Source organism: Bufo gargarizans, chromosome 3 (genome assembly GCF_014858855.1).
Source record: "Bufo gargarizans isolate SCDJY-AF-19 chromosome 3, ASM1485885v1, whole genome shotgun sequence".
In the NCBI taxonomy this organism is placed as follows: Eukaryota; Metazoa; Chordata; class Amphibia; order Anura; family Bufonidae; genus Bufo; species Bufo gargarizans.
This window is the reverse complement of record NC_058082.1, coordinates 342576155-342592940: the sequence shown is the minus strand read 5'-3', so window position 1 is coordinate 342592940 and position 16786 is coordinate 342576155. Positions and strand designations below refer to the sequence as shown.

The 16786-nt window shown below is 45.6% G+C and overlaps 1 protein-coding gene across 1 annotated transcript in view; it reads left to right on the top strand.

Moving 5' to 3' along the window:
- The window catches only part of UTP25 (UTP25 small subunit processor component), a 30780-nt gene that overhangs the window by 10191 nt on the left and 3803 nt on the right, over positions 1-16786 (top strand). The window contains 6 exon segments of the mRNA XM_044284864.1: positions 3390-3791; positions 5223-5439; positions 7008-7105; positions 7107-7211; positions 15237-15419; positions 16343-16455. Of these exon segments, the coding sequence (XP_044140799.1) occupies positions 3390-3791; positions 5223-5439; positions 7008-7105; positions 7107-7211; positions 15237-15419; positions 16343-16455 (1118 nt within the window).

Sequence of the window (16786 nt, the reverse complement as noted above, 5' to 3'; positions counted from 1 at the left end):
GGTAACCAGGCCCCCTAACCGTCCCCTCTTGCCTGAGAGTGACAGCCTGCAGTGCGTCAGCGATTCCCCAAGTCTCGCGCGTGCGCAGTGCGCTCTGTAGTAATGCGCTATCCAATCTCTTGCTGCCTCTGTTAGCAAAGTTTCAGCGGCACATGCGCGAGACTTGGGAAATCGCGACCGCGCTTCAGGCTGTCACTCTCAGGCAAGACGGGACGGTTAGGGGCCTGGTTACCTTAACTTGAAGCAAGGAGGCCGCTGCCCCTTTGACTTCAAGCTGGCCGGCACTATAGCGCTGATGGAGAATAAAACTGCATTTAATTTTTTTTTTACTTGCGCAGCATCGGACAACAGGATGAAACATATGATTATTAACAGACTGCAGGCTACTATGAGGTACTGCTGCTTGGTGTAGATGCGTTTTTGAGGTGACAGGTTCCCTTTAATCTATAGCAGGGGTGCACAACCTTTTTTGGTCTGGGGGCCGCATTGTCACATCGCTCTATTTCAAGGGGCCGCAAATAAAAAAGTTGATCGGCGCTCATCTGCCTATTACACAAGCCAGTGCAAAGTGACTGGGGAGGAGCGATCGCTGCCACAGTCGTGCTGCAGATAATCGGACATCTTTCATCCTGATAAAATATGCAAATCAGCCGACAAATAAGCAATTCCTTGTTTATCGACTGATCAGCGGCACGATTATACCGGCCAGATATAAGATATGAGCGCTCCTATGAACACTTGTTCCCAGTAATTGTCCCAAATATCGTGCTGCAGCATAGCCCATGACACCGAAGAGTTATACTTACCTGCTCCCCGCCTCTCCGGTTCCTCGAACTGACTCCGCTGTTTACACCTGGCAGTGCATGGACATGGTCATACACCACTCCAGACAATGACTGGCTTAGGCGGTGATGTGGCCACAAGCAGCATGTCACTGCTGAAGCCAGTCATTGACTGGAGCCGTGCAAGTGACCATGGCCATGCACTGACAGGTGTAAACAGAGCAGGAACCGGAAGATGGAGGCAGCGCAGAGGACCAGAGCAGTGTGGAGCAGGTAATTATGAATTTTCTATTTCACAGGCTATGCTCCAGGCCTCATTTTTACCAGAAAAGTGGCGACATTTCCTTCCATCCTGCCTCCTATTTATTAATCAGCGGTTTCCTTCACTGCAGTGGACGGAGCTCACTGGTTATATCGGCATCCCCTGCCAATCCAGTTAAAGGCGCCCTGCAGTAACCAGTAAGCACATAACCTTGCTAGTGGGGAAGGCGCCTATTGGTTAACGCTTGAATGACCAGGCCCGAAAAGGCCTTCCTGACCAGACACTTTTTTGTGATTTAGCGCGCGTGGTGGTTCAAATGGTTGTAACTATCTTATTTGTTGGACTACCAAGATCATTTTTGCAACAATTTTTATTTGGGGGAAACTGTACAAAACGTTTTTAAAAAGTATATATTTTTTCAAACTATAGCTCCTTATTCTTTAAATATGCAAACTGACACCAAAATAAATTATTATAATTAGATCTCTATTTTGTGTATTTTGCTATATAATATGAAAAGTTTCACGTGAATGGGACGGTAATGGTGATGGTTTTGATTGGTGTGGGTGTCTTTTCTTTTATGTATGAATTTTTTTTTTAACTTAATATATTTCTGCTACATATGTCCCCCAAGAGGTCAAAAAGACCTTGGGGGACACTGTCACTTTTTAAAATTTTGCACTTTTGCATAAAAAGACTGTGGTGGGACAGTGAACACTCTTTTATTAAGCACTTTTTTTCCTTTTTTATTTTATTTTAAAATTTTATTTATTTTCCAAATTTTTTAAAATCTTTTTTTAAAAATATATTTTTACCACATAATTTGTCCCCAAGAGGTCACTGAAAGACCTTTTGGGAGACAATAAGTGACTTTTTTTTTGTACTATTTCCACTGTAACTGGAGCATCCAAAGGAGCCCCAGTTACAGGGAAACCAGCCTGCTGCGGAGGCTTTGCACCAGGGCAACGCTCCTCTGTTCCTGAGACACCCAGCGATCACATGATCGCTGGGTCCACACTGCAGAGTGCTCATAGAGGAGAAGGCAGAAGCACTAATAAAGCGCTTCTGTCTTCTCCTCGGCTTCCCCCCTCTCACTAATAGCCGGGGACCCTTTCTGCTCCTGCTACAGTGCAGGAGCAAAACCTGTGATCCATCTGCTGTGCGGCGCTCTGTGCAGAAACACAGCTGATTGCAGGATCAGCTGTGTTTCTGCCCAGCAGGGCGGGGGCCGCAAACCATGGCTCTGGGGGCCGCAGGTTGTGCACCCCTGATCTATAGGAACATAATGAAACGCAATTAGACTCATTGCAGTCTATTGGTGCTTCATTGCAGTCTATGGGAGAAGCGATCACATGTTCAAGGTCCCTAAGGGGACTTAAAAAATAAATAAAAAAATTCAAGTAACCCCCTTGCCCATTTTAAAAATAAACAATAAGACAAAGATCATTTGCATCGTCCCTTCAAAAAAGCCTCTACTAATAAAATAGAATTGTGTTTATCCAGTACGGTGAACTGAGTAACAGAAAAAATGGCCTATTTGCCATTTTGTCATCACTTGACCCCCCCCCCCCCCCCCCCTTAAAAAAATTTAATAAAATGTATGAAAAAAGTAAAGTAACTCCAAAATCTATAAAAACGACAGATTGCACAGCAAACAATGAACCCTCGCACAGTTCCGAAGACATAAACCGCACAAGCGCAGCCCCCCCCATTTATTTCTATGGAGCTGCCGAAAATAGCCAAGCCGGCTATTTTCGGCAGCTCCATAGAAATGAATGGGAGTGGTGGCCGCGTATACGTGGTGCGCCCCCATTCACTTCATTGGGAGAGGCGGGGAGCTGTGCCTAGTGGTGGACGGACCCCGGGAAACCCGGGGTCCTCCAGCCACAACTCTCCCCGGCTCCGTTCTCCTTGTAGGTGCGGGTCCCAGAGGTGGGACCCGCACCTATCGGACAATGGGGGCATATCCTAGCGATATGCCCCTATTGTCTAAGATGGGTATACCCCTTTAAATGGTGCCATTAGAAAGTACAACTTGTCTCGTAAAAACACAAGCCCTCATACGGCTATGTGAATGGAAAAATGAAAAAGTCAGAGGCAGAGAGTAAAAAAACCAAAACGCAGAAACGGAAGGGGTTATTGCACTTACTAGCAGATGGTCAGACCATCAGCATTTACTCCTAGATCCAGAAATCCCATCTTCCTTCCAGCTATCTGTATTGTAGTAATAAATGGCGAGCTGACTTTCTGGAGATGATGTGACCGCGTTCGATCTGGTTATCGCTGAGCTCTGGTGATCGATGTAATAAAGTTTATTCTCCGTTTTTTTGTTTTTTTTTCTTCAGTGGCCAGCGCTCGGTCAGATGGTGTTTTCCTCCGCCTTAAAAAAGGTCCATCCATTAAAATCTGAGAAAGAAACTGATCTGACCAAGCTGTATCTCCGCAAACCCCTGGATTCCATGTGGCCCAGCGTCAACAGCTCTTTTCTTACCGGAGAGAGCAATCCAAACTTCACCGCGCTACAGAGAGAACTGTTCACCGTAATGAACTCTTACGAAGACTTGTATTATCCGTCCAGGATGGCGACCGCTCAGGGGGAGGAGGTCCGACACATCTACTGCCTTCATGCTCTCAATCATGTGCTGAAGGCTAACGCGCAGGTGCTCAGCAACAACGCCAAAAAGAGAGATCAGAAGACGGACCTGGATGATGAGGAGCTGCGTGACCAGGGCCTTACCAGACCCAAGGTAAACGGTTCTCATTCTGAGTTCTGTGTGACAGGCCTCGTCCTACAAACAAAAATGACAACGTAAAACAGCAATTTTTAGATTGGAGTTTATGGCATTTTTCACCATGTACCTAAGTAATAAACCAAATAAACTGGTAGCTTCATCACGGTCTCCTGATTTAAATGTTGTTGCCCCTTTGCAGATCAGTGCCTCCTTTGCTGAGAAATTAGGCCTTATTATTATGCAAATGAGCCGTTTGGTGCAACCAGGATGTCGCCATCGCACCGACAGCTCCCTTCCCTATTGTGGTGAGCTCCAAACAAGCATCAGGGTTGTACAGCCGGCACACTGGCTAGAACACAGGGGACGGAGCTAACCGAGATAGGGAAGGGAGATGTTGGGGTGATGAGGTGCAATGGCTACACCCTTGTTGCACCAAACCGCTAATTTGCATAATAATAAAGGCTTAATTTCTCAGCAACAGATGCACTGATCGTCAGGGGGACAACCATGTTTAAACCAGGAACGTGGTGACAGATTGTCTTTAAACATTGTCCTGTGTGTAGGTATTTCAGTTTCATACTTGTTATGGCGCCCCCTGCTGTTATTTTCCTTTCCTTTTCAGAATGTCCACCTAAGGTGTCCAATTCTGGTGAGAAGAAGCAGCTTCTAGAGCTGATTTTTTATTGACTGCACAGTACCATCAATCCCTCCACAGCCCATTTTCAAGAGGATCTGGGTGATGAAACTGAGTATGTGTGACCACCAACACTGGACGCATGAGGTGGACGTTTTGAGAGCGTTTAGAAAGAACAGCAGGGAGTGCCATAACAAGTACATAACTGCAATATCCAGACACAGAAATGTAAAGGATGGATGTCTTCATTCTTCTTGTCATGGCTACGTCAATAGTTAGGCCTCGTATTTTCTTTTCGTGTCCGATCCATTTTTTATTTTTTGCGGACCGTATTCTGAACCATTCACTTTAATGGGTCCGCAAAAAAAAAGTTACTCCGTGTGCTTTCCGCTTGTCCGTATTTCCGATCTGCAAGAAAAAAATAAAAAATTTCCTATTATTGTCTGCATTACGGACAAGGATAGGACTGTTCTATTAGGGGACAGCTGTTTCGTTTCGCAAAATACATACAGTCGTGTGCATGAGGCCTTATATATAGCTTAAGGGGGTGCATCATGGGCGTGCTTCTTGAGGGGCCCCAAAGGCTCCTCTGCCACATAAGACACCGGTATTATAAATGGCATATGGTAGGTGGGGAAATCCTGTAGCATATTTTGCACTGGGACCTTGGGAGCTTCAAGTTACTCCTCCAGATGCAATTATGTAACCAACGGAATCCGCCATTGTCCACATTTAGAGAACTAGAATGTGATGTACAGACATAAGATTTATATCATAAAGTAGCTTACAACGAAACGGGTTTATCTCCTCAGGTCCTCATAGTTGTGCCGTTCCGGGAATCCGCCCTGCGAGTGGTGCAGCTTTTCATCAGTCTCCTGGAGGTTCCAGGCAGGAAAGTGGATGTGAGCAACAAGAAGCGATTCAAGGATGAATTCGGCTCTGCCCCAGAAGATAGACCTCCTAATCTAAGAAGGCCTGAGGATTATGAAGCCATATTTGCTGGGAACATTGATGACCATTTTAGGATAGGTAAGATTGGAAGGCAACGACTAATATAAGGGCTAATGATTCACGACTATATTACCAGTCTGTGATACTGTTATTGGCATGTACTGTACCTCTGTATACAAAGTCATACATACTAGTGTCCTATTGTATGCAGTTTTATCCAGGTATTCTCCTCTCCAAGCATTGCTTTAAAGGCAGTGTACCGATACTAAGGCATTCTCTCTTCAAAGAGAGATGGTAACCCCCAAATCCTGACTTGGCCTCTCACCCAGTTAAGCCAGTACTCTCTGCTGTGCACTGATAAGGGGCAATCACCCCTAAACAGCTGTCTGCAGATGAGATGCTGGCTTATCTATTATCCATGTCATGTCACAACTGGCCTTACATCTGGTGGCATCAGAGGCAGAACTTGTTAAGAGCTCATTTGCATTTTTCTTCGATAAATTATGGACGCATGATAGAGAATTTGTGCCATCATACAGTGTCTGTGAACATGGTATTACAGGTTGCATAATCTTTAAAGGAGTTGTGGAAAATCGTTAAAATATTCAATGAAAGTCAGATAGGTGCAGGTATCATCTCTGAGACCCACACTTATCTCTAAAACAGGCCCTAAAATTGAAGCATGCACGGTGTGCTCCTATCTCCAGATTGGAACCCCCAAAGTAAGCCAAGAGCAGCCTCTGGGACCAGCACCTGTCTACAGAATGGGACTCCCGAAGTGAGCTGAGAGCAGCCACGCATGTGGCCTCCATTAGTTTCTATGGGAGTTCTGAAAACCTCCTGCAGTCTGATAAAAGGGATCGGAGTGGTGGCGCTGTGCGCTATCCATTTATTTCTGTGGGACTTCTGAAAATTGCTTGAGCGTGCTCGCTTGGCTTTGTTTCAAAACTCCCGTAGAAATTAATGTAGGGCACGTCGTGCACGCGCGGTGCACACTCCTTCATTTTTGGGTCTCTCCTCTGAGGCCCACACCAGTCTGACATCAGATGAGACAACCCCTTCAAAGCTGCAGAGGTGTATAATTGCACTCCATTATGAATTTTCACAGATTAAAAAAATTACTGCACCCCAACGGTCATGATTTTTTGTAGCATATAATAATGAATGGTTAGCATTTATTGTTTCAAATCTTATAGGCAACATTTGCGAGGTATTTGTATCTTCTTTGTTTTGAGTGGTGGTTTCCTCCCACGGTCTTAAAACATTAAGTTGTGGATGGCTGAGCGTAGTGTGCGAGTCCCCACCGCTTCAAGTCCCAATCTGGCTGGAAATGTAATGTACCAACTCCCTGCACGTCACCGCTGCTGACCAATCGGTGGGCACATGCTGTGCCTGCACACGTCACCACTGAGGCCAGTGATTGGCCGGCAGCGGTGAGTTGTGGGGAGTCAGAACGTCACACTTCCAGCTAGGATTGAGACATGCCATGCCCGGCCTTCACCATTTTTATTTTAAGGGACCCGGACAACCCCTTTAATTGACTTCTTATGAAAATTTACCCACTTGCTTATGTAGTATGAGCCCCAGGATGTACAAGGACTGATGCCATTACTGCATTCCTAAATCTCATCACTTCCCTTCTACAGGTTTGTCCATTCTCCAGAAGAGCGTGAGACTGTATTCGCCCTTCTACTCCTCTGACATCATCATCGCTTCTCCTCTCGGTCTGCGTACCATCATCGGCATGTGAAGGCGAGAAGAAGAGGGACTTTGATTTTCTTTCTTCTATAGAGGTCCTCGTCATCGATCAGGCTGATATCTACCTGATGCAAAACTGGGAGCATGTGCTGGTAAGTGTGCGTCGTTTTATCTGTAGAATTTCCTAATTGTTAGCTGAACAATTAGGGGAGCAGTGAATTATGCAGCACATGAACTCATCATTTGTTAGCAGCGCATCGCCACGTGCTGGTGACAAACAATATGTATGGGGGTGAACAATCGCAGTTATGATTATACATACATCCCCAATGTTCCCATTCACTGACATCAAACACTTCTTGAAAATGGCAATGAATTGAAACGTAAAGGGGTCATTAATCAAATATCGACATTTTACACTGGTCTACGATTTCCCCTGAGCTGCTGAAGGATGCACCTAATTTATGACTAGGCCCATCCTCTGCTGGTCTGGGTGCCTAGATTATAATCTACTCCAGCCCTGACTGAAGTAGATTTCAGTCGTCTTTTACATCTGGAAACAGGCAAAAATGTTAGTGAATTTGCCTTGGCCGATAGCCCTGCATGTGCCTAAATTTAGGTGCACGCGTGTTTTAACGATTCTCAAAATGGGATCTTGTATCATAGGATGTCTTGATAAGGTACCCCCAAAGAATATTAGAAAGTTGTGGAACTTTTAATTTATACAGTGATCAATAACCTAAAATTGCAAGGACACCTTTAACTTGTTTTACTTACCGTATTTTTCAAAGTGGGGGAAAAAATGTTCCCTGCGCCTTATGGGGTGAATACTAATGGGCTCTTCCATTATGGAAGCGCTCATTAGTACCGGAGGACTAGGAAGTGGTGAAGCCTCTGTACTCACCGCTTCCTGGTCCTCGGCTGTCTGCTTTGCTGTGGCTACGCACAGCGTGAGGGCACTCTGACTTTTTTTTTTTTTCTACTGTCATGTGCAATTTTTTATTATTTTTTATTATTATATTTTTTTTATAGCCGTCATATGTCCATTTTAAGAATAATGGCAGTCTATAGGCCTTTTTTTTTATTTTTTTTGACGGCCAGGGAATAAAGAACATGTTCTATTTTTTTACTTCCTATCTCATCTGTTTTCACTAACTGACGGCCCCCATACAATTGAAGGGTACAGTTTTTAGCTTTCGTTTCTCAGAAAGGCATCAGTGAAAAAACATCAGTTAAAAACAGTTTATCTGTTTTTAACAGATGTTTCCATTACGCCCCATGACAGCACCTGTGAGAGATCCTCCCCCTTCCAGACAGGAACTTCTCCGATCTTTAAAAGGGTCCTCCATACTGCATTCCTCAGTTTCTTCCTGTTTCCTGTCCATAAGACAGGGGTATGGGTCTGTTAGGGGGCTGCAAGGCCTCTAGGGCCTTTTTAGCTTATACAGTCAGGAACCTCCATTAGGTAAGACTCCGTTTTTTTTTTTTTTATTCTGTTTTTTGCCATGGGGGGGGATCCCTGACAGCCACCTCTTTCCCGTCATCCTGTAGGCCAGGTGAAGTGCCAGTCGGCGAGTTCCTACAGGCCCTGTTTCTGGTGCGCATTGAGCCAGCGTGCCAGAAATGACGCGTGTGTTCCACGCTAGACAGGGAAGGGGAGGGGCCGAGAAAACATGGGGACGGTGCGCAGCCTGTAAAAAAGGGAACGCTGCCCAGCCATCATGGAGGGAAGTGTAGCAGCAGCGTGGCAGGTTCAGTGGAACAGCCAGTTATTGCTTCCGGATTCCCCTTGGATGCACAATCAATATGCTGGAAGAAGGGAAAGTACAACAGCGCAATAAAAAAACGGAGCAACACTCCGAACCCGGCATGGTACCGGCATGTGGGGTAAGAGGGGTTGTACCCCACAGTCTAATTTAGGTGAGATTATTTTATTGTGTTTCTGGTGGGAAAAAAGGGATTCCCGGTGCCTGTCTTTTCTAAGCAGAGGAGGCCATTTTGGAGATAAGAGAAGAGGCTAGATCCCAAAAGAAAGGCAATGAGTGGAGAAGAGATAAATCATGAAGTCCAAGTCCCAGTCTTCTAATGTTTCTCAGCAATGACGCCAGGGTTCAGGTGGGGGGTCGGCTGTCTTTATATTTTTAAGCCTGGCAAAATATAACATCAAGTGCCTGGGTAAAAAATATAATAAAGGAAGGATACCGTTTAGAATTCAAAAGGTCCCCACCGGAAAGGCTAAAAATTACGTCTTTGCATCAACATTCTCCAAAACAGGTTGCCTTATTGGGGGAAATAAGAAACCTCCTGGACAAATCCGTTCTAGTCCCAGTTCCCACAGAAGAAATAGGGGGAGGGTTTTATTCAACACTCTTTCTTGTCCCCAAGCCAAACGGGTCCTATCGGACTATAGAAAAACCTGAAGGACCTAAATGTATATCGAACGTATCAGAAATTTCTCGTGCATGGCATTGGGGGACACAGCACCACGGGTATATGTCCAACTACCACTAGGAGGCACTAGACACAAAAAGTGTTGGCTCCTCCCAGGTGGGCTATACCCTCTCCACAGGCACGAAGCTATTCAGTTTTAGTCTAGTGTCCGTAGGAGGCAGACCTGTCCTGCTTTTTTGCAGGTTCTGCTGTTTTTTATTTTTATTCTTTTCTTTTTTCTCTCTTTCGCAGGTCTCGGTGTTCTCCACCGTTTATACCTGCTGCAGGCTGGGGCTCCATCGTGTTCCACTTTAGTTGCCCCCCCCCTGCGGGCGCGTACTTCGGTACCATCGCCGGTCACCCAGTCCCCACGGACTGCATCCGCAGTGGCTTGCCGGCATTCCCACGGTTCCCGTGTTGAGTCTGCCGAAAGGGTGACCCTGCTGCGCCCGAAGACATCGGATGGTGAGTATATCTGATGGTGGCTTTTACCTACAACCCCCTCCTTCTCCAAGGGTTGGCGGTTTCCTCTAGCAGCCTTGGGTTTTCGCCTTTACATGGGGCGCTTGGCTTCTTCACCTGGCCTTGCGGTGAGGGGAGTCCCTCTCCCTTCACATGTGAGCCTTGCTGTCCTAATTTTTTATCCAGCCCTTGGCTGCGCTTGGTGTTCCCTTTTGCCACCTTCTTGCATTTGGGATTTTCTTCCAGACATTTGTCCTGGGGTGCTGGCAGTCTTCCCTGCTTCTTCTGAGGTTTCTTCCTTGTTATGGGACCTCTTGCCCATTCCGTGTTTTTTCCTGTTGGGTCACATGGTCACATTCTCCTGCACCTGTATGCCCAACCGGTGGCACGTCTCTTCTTTTCCCACCCTCAGGGACTGCTTTGGGACGTCCTATGGTGCTGTGTCCCCCAATGCCATGCACGAGAAAAATGGATTTTTTGTACTCACTGTAAAATCCTTTTCTCGTAGTAGGCATTGGGGGACACAGATCCCACCCTATGTTTTTACTTCCGCTTCTCCGGGCTGGTCTCTTGATCTTTCCCGGTATGGGAGTTGTTGGTTCCTTGCTTTTCTTCTCTCTCCTACTGCTTTTGGTACAAACTGAATAGCCTCGTGCCTGTGGAGAGGGTATAGCCCACCTGGGAGGAGCCAACACTTTTTGTGTCTAGTGCCTCCTAGTGGTAGTTGGACATATAGCCGTGGTGCTGTGTCCCCCAATGCCTACTACGAGAAAAGGATTTTACGGTGAGTACAAAAAAAATCAATTTTTTGCATGGAATCGATCTCGTCAACAATTCTGCATCTATTTCCCAATCACGTCATGGCTTCAATAGATATCAAGGACGCCTATTACCACGAACCCATACACTCCTCGTCTCAAAAATATCTCAGGCTAGCAGTATGGGTAGAGAGTCAGTTCTCCACCTACAGAACAGAGCCCTCCCCTTTGGTATATCACAGGCACCAAGAATTTTTACGAAACTGATGGCAGAGGTGATGGCACAAATAAGGAGCTCGGACATTATAATTATACCATACCTAGACGATCTGCTAGTGGTGGGCCAGTCGCTGAGTTTCCTTTCAGCTCAGATTCAGGAAGTGTTAAAGATACTGTTGAGCTTGGGCTGGATAGTAAACTGGGAGAAATCAGTGTCTGACGCTGAGTTACCTATACACCTTCCTGGGAATTCTGCTAGATTTCTTGTGTGGGGGCAGCCGCAAGGAGACGTCGTTATACTCTATGGGGGCAGCCGCAAGGAGACGTCGTTATACTCTATGGGGGCAGCCGCAAGGAGACGTCGTTATACTCTATGGGGGCAGCCGCAAGGAGACGTCGTTATACTCTATGGGGGCAGCCGCAAGGAGACGTCGTTATACTCTATGGGGGCAGCCGCAAGGAGACGTCGTTATACTATAAGGGCTGGCCGCTTGGCAGGCAGTGGGCCACAAGAGTCACTACTGCATGGGCCCACCAGGAGACATTATACTGTCTGGACTTAGGAACTATACTGTACAATTTGTAACCCCTCCGCCATGCGGGCAAACAGGGAGACATTATAGTTTATCAAGTGCCATCACCATGTGCTTGCAGGCAGGGCCAGGACCGCAGAAGACATGGACAGTACAACCTTTATTTCTGACCCCTGGGCCGTTAGGGTCTCTCACTCTTCTTCCCCCACCTTGGCTTGGACATGGACTGCTGACTGACTTTGCGCGCCTTGCTCCTGTGATCAGCCAGCTGGCGAAGACTTGAATATGGGAGCGAGGAGGAGCCAGGGGCGGCCGCTGCAGGAAGTAATATGTACGGTACGCATATGTACGATGCAGGGGCGGGCTGACACAGATTTAGGAGAGGTCAGCATGCATATAACCGCTCCTATGATGTCACCAAATACCTCGGTTATTTGGAAACAGCCATATCGCTGTTTTTTAATACCGCGGTATATCGTTGACACCGGCTTACCGCTTAACCCTAGTCCTACCTCCCGGTGGGGAAACGTCTTTCAATACAGCAGAAGATAAGGGAATTCAGCAAAACCAGAATGACCACTCTAAGGGAGGCCATGTCAATTCTAGGTTTAATGACATCTTGCATACCAGCGGTAAAATGGGCTCAGTTCAGGTCCAGAATTCTTCAGATGCATATCCTCCCTCTCTGGGACAAGGAGCTGGTGTCCTTAGATCACAAATGTTTGATGCCCATGTCCGTAAGAAATTCCCTGCAGTGGTGGACAATGTCAGAAAATCTGAGTCAAAGGGTAGAATGGATACCCTCAAGGGTGGGGGGGTTTACTCAGTTTTGGGGTTTTCCCAAGGTCAGTGGTTCAAAGCAGTCAGTCCCAGAATTACAGAGAGCTGAGGGCAGTATATTGTGCCCTAAAGGAATGGTTTCCCTCCCTTAGAATCTTGACATGTCTGTCTATGTCAGACAGTGTGACAGCGGTAGCCTATGTCAACAGACAGGGGGGGACGAGATCTCCTCAGCTACTAAATATCTAGAAGGGAAAGCCCTTTCTCTTTCAGCAGTAAACCTAAAAGGTTCAGAGAACTCCCAAGCAGACTTCCTGAGCAGGCACAAGTTCAGTCAGGGCAAATGGTGCCTTTGCCAGGGAGATGTTCAACCAGATAGTGCGTCTATCGGGGACCCCGTCTATAGACCTTTTTGCTTCCAGAAAAAACAAGAAATGCAAGTTGTTGCTTTTTTCTCTCAAACCAGAGGATTAAGCCCAAGGGATAGATGCGCTGTCCCAACCTTGGGGCAGGGATCTGGTTTATGCTTTTCCGCACCTCAATCTTTTACCCAGAGTAATCCAGAAAATAAGGAGGAATGAGGCAACGGTAATCTTAATAGCCCACTATTGACCGAAAAGAGTATGGTTTACTTGGTTCAGGAAACTTTCAGATCCATGGATACTTCCACAGAGGGAGGATTTGTTATTCCAGGGGCCCCTTCGTCACCCCGAGATAGGGAAGCTTCATTTAGCGCCCTGCATATTGAGAGGGAATTCCTTAAAAGCAGGGGTCTGTCAGATGAGGTAGTAGAGACTCTCCTAGCCAGCAGGAAAAAAGTTACCTCCAATATTTGAGAATTTGGAAAACCTTTATGGGGTTTGTGGGGTCAGATTTGGATCTATCAGCTCCTCCAGATATTCCATTAATTCAACTTTATTTTTTTAGGAAGGTCTCAATAAATAAGACCTAGCACGTTTAAAGGTTCAATTCTCTGCCCTGAGTGTTTTGCTTGACTGTAGTTTGGCAGCGCATCCGTGGATCAAACAGTTCATAAAGGCGTCTATCAGATTAAATCCTTCCATTAAACCCAGATTATCTCCCTGGGTATTAAATATAGTTTTTTTCCAAGTCCTTTTGAACCTTTAGACTCAATTTCTATGAAGATGTTGTCTTACAAGACAGCCTTCCTTGTGGCCATTACATCAGCCAGACGAGTAGGAGAGATTTCTGCCTGATCTGCTTCCCCTCCTTACACCTCGATCTTGGAAGACAGGATTGTCTTTAGTCCAGATCCTGCCTTTCTCCCTAAGGTGGTTTCTGATTTCCACAGGTCTCAGGGAATCCTTTTACCCTCTTTCTGCCAAAATCCTAGAAATGCAGGAGAGGAGAGCTTCCATACACTAGATGTTTTTTTTTTATTATATAAACTTTTATTTTTTTAGTTCTCATACAAAAAAATACATAACAATATACCATTTACAATGCTATAAAATCCAAAAGTCCGTCAGTTCTAGTCCTTAAAGCATAATTAAGTATGATTTCATGCAAATACCCATAATTATATAGATATTAACTAAAATCAAATAAAGGTCTCACTGCCTGGGGGGAAAGCAGGACCAACCCGGCATCAAAGGGTTTAGCATTACAGATAAAAAACGAGATCTTATTTAATATTATTATCTCCATACTGAGAGGGAGCATAGGCCCGAGACCCGGGCGGCCCACCGAGCAGCGAGCACGCACCCCCCACGGCCTCCCTCAGACGCAAGCAAGCACCACGGACAGGACCAACACCCGTGGGGCGAATCTCTGGTGCTCACCTATCCCGTGTGGGGCAAGCTCACAGCGATCTTTGATCGCACCCTTCCGTAAAACCGAAGAGAAGGGGAGGGGGGTCCAGCAGTCTTCTATCCCAGTGGTATAAAACCCACTCCCAGGATTTCCTGCCTCATCCCCATATAGTTGGATTAAATGTTAATGGCTTGTTTCCATACACTAGATGTTAGGAGGTGTGTGTTTAAATACTTAGGCTCAACCAAGGAATTGAGAAAAGCCCTGCAGTTATTTATTCAATTTCAGGGTGCAAACAAGGGTCTAAAAGGTTACAAGTCGTACTATTGCCAGGTGGATAATGTTCTCATTAGTAAGTCTAGCCTACTCTTCAGCAGGTCTTCAGGTTCCTTCAGGGGTTCTCGACCCACTCCACGAGAGCTATAGCTTCTTCCTGGGCAGAGAGGGGCTGTGCCACCATTGACAATTTGTAGAGCAGCTACCTGGAGTTTCCCAAACACTTTCTACAAACATTATAGATTGGATCTATCTTCTGCTCAGGACCTGGCCTTTGGAAGAAAGGTCTTGCAGGCGGTAGTCCCACCCTAGGTTCAGCTAGCCTAATCGCTCACAGGTGCGGTCATGGGGTGTAATGGAAATACATTGATTACTCTTACCGGTAATCCGTTTTCCATGAGCCCATGACAGCACCTACTTTATTCCCCAACCTATGGATTTATGGATATATAATGGTATAGGTAACCGTAATGTTAAAGAAGAAATATGCTGTTAGTCATATATTTAAGATGCTTTTTGTATGTTGAGTGTTTCACTGTATATAGAAATGGGCAGTCTTATGAATGTTGTCACAAACTGAGGAATGAAGTATGGAGGACCCTTTTTAAAGATCTGGGAAGTTCCTGTTTCTTGTCCAGAAGAGGGGCGATCTCTCACAGGTGCTGTCATGGGCTCATGGAAAACAGATTACCGCTAAGAGTAATCAATGTATTGTTTTCACTATGCGCATGTAGCCTAAGACGTCTCGGTGGTGTGGCTGGGAATTCTGTGATTATCTCCTTGCATATTGGTCGACCTCTTCCACTCTTTTTTCAGTGAGCTTGGTTTCTTCAGGTCGGTATTAGACCTCTAAAAGCTTACACGGTTATTTACAATACTCGGTGTCTCCCCTACATACTCCATACATAACTTTTTTTTATTTTTATTTTTTCTTATCTTATTTCAGCATCTGATGTCTCACCTCAATCTGCAGCCGAAAGACTCTCATGGTGTGGATTTCTCCCGTGTTCGCATGTGGAACCTCAGTAACTGGGCCAAGTACTATCGGCAGACGCTGCTGTTTAGTGCCTTGCAGGACCCCCAGATAAACTCTATATTTAATAAGCATTGTTTCAATTACAGTGGACAGGTAAGTGCACAGGCCGCCCAACGGGTTTTGATGCAAGTGAATCTGTTGTGATGTCTTTTGGTAGCAGGAGCAGATTAGGGTTGGCACCATCTCAGACATTAGGATATGCCACCAATGTCTGATCAATGTGGGTCCCACCTTTCTAGAGCCTTTCTCTTGGGGGAGAGGGGTGTAATTGGATGTCCCAGTTACAGTGGGGAGGTTCAAAGAAAGTCTAAATGTCTACTAGAGGTCTTTTATTATGTGAAAATAAAACCTAAATAAAAAAACTAAAATAGTTCAAATCTGTGGCCCCAATTTAGAGGAATATGTACTTTATTCAATATGCTTATCAGGTGTTTGGAACACCAAGGGGCGGGCCTAGCCCCTTGGAGCACCGTTTCACCACAGCCTTTCCTCCTTAGCCACTCCCCTCAAGTCACCGGGCCAGGCATCCTCACTGACTTCCTGGCTGGCCCTGTAATATCGGAGCATGCACAGAAAGTTGTACCGTCCCCAACGCCGCGATTTGTACAGTTCAAAACTCTGCATGCGGGAAAGTCTACTTTGCCTGATTCTGAAATGTGGGAATCGTGCATGCATCCACTCAACATCCACCAGCTAAATGGTGGTCTTTAGCAGCTGGACCTCCCACTAAAGAAAGGGTTGTAACTTATATGGCAATTTTTTATTTTAAATGAAAGGTTCTCTTTGGGTAGGCCAGATACATAATTTCCGTTAAAATGAATGAAATGCGGATGAGATGCAGACCAAAAATAAGGTTGTGTGGATGGGACCTAAACCTGATGATTTTGGCAAGTTAGGCCAACAATCTAAAGTTTATGAAGATTGCCTGATGTCCGGGATTGGAGCACGTTGGCTTTTATTTAAGGTGCCTGGCTGCCCCCATATTGACCAGTTGCTTTATATTTGCTCCTATTCAGGTGGCTGTAAGAAACATGCCAATAACGGGCTCCATTAGTCATGTCCTGGTGCAGCTCCCGCATGTATTTCAGCGTCTGGAGGCAGACAGCGTGCTCTCTGTAATTGATGCTCGGTAAGATAGTTATGCTATTTTATTTGTAGATGGTGAAGGTTTTTTTTTTTTATTTTTTTATTTTTTTAATGCGTTTTGTTTACTAGAAAAAAAACTTTATTAACCCTTATTTTATAACTTTTTTTTCTTAGCCCTATAAGGGGACATGTCCATGTGATTGCCTGTGCGGTACACTGCAGTGATTTTGTAAATTTATCATTATTCTATTACCGTGAAAATCTGACCCCTCTTTGCTGCCCTCCCCTGTTTTTGAAACATAAACACCAAACCTATATCCCCACCTATAATCAACCCATATACACCATAGAATAGAACACCAATAGAAGTATAT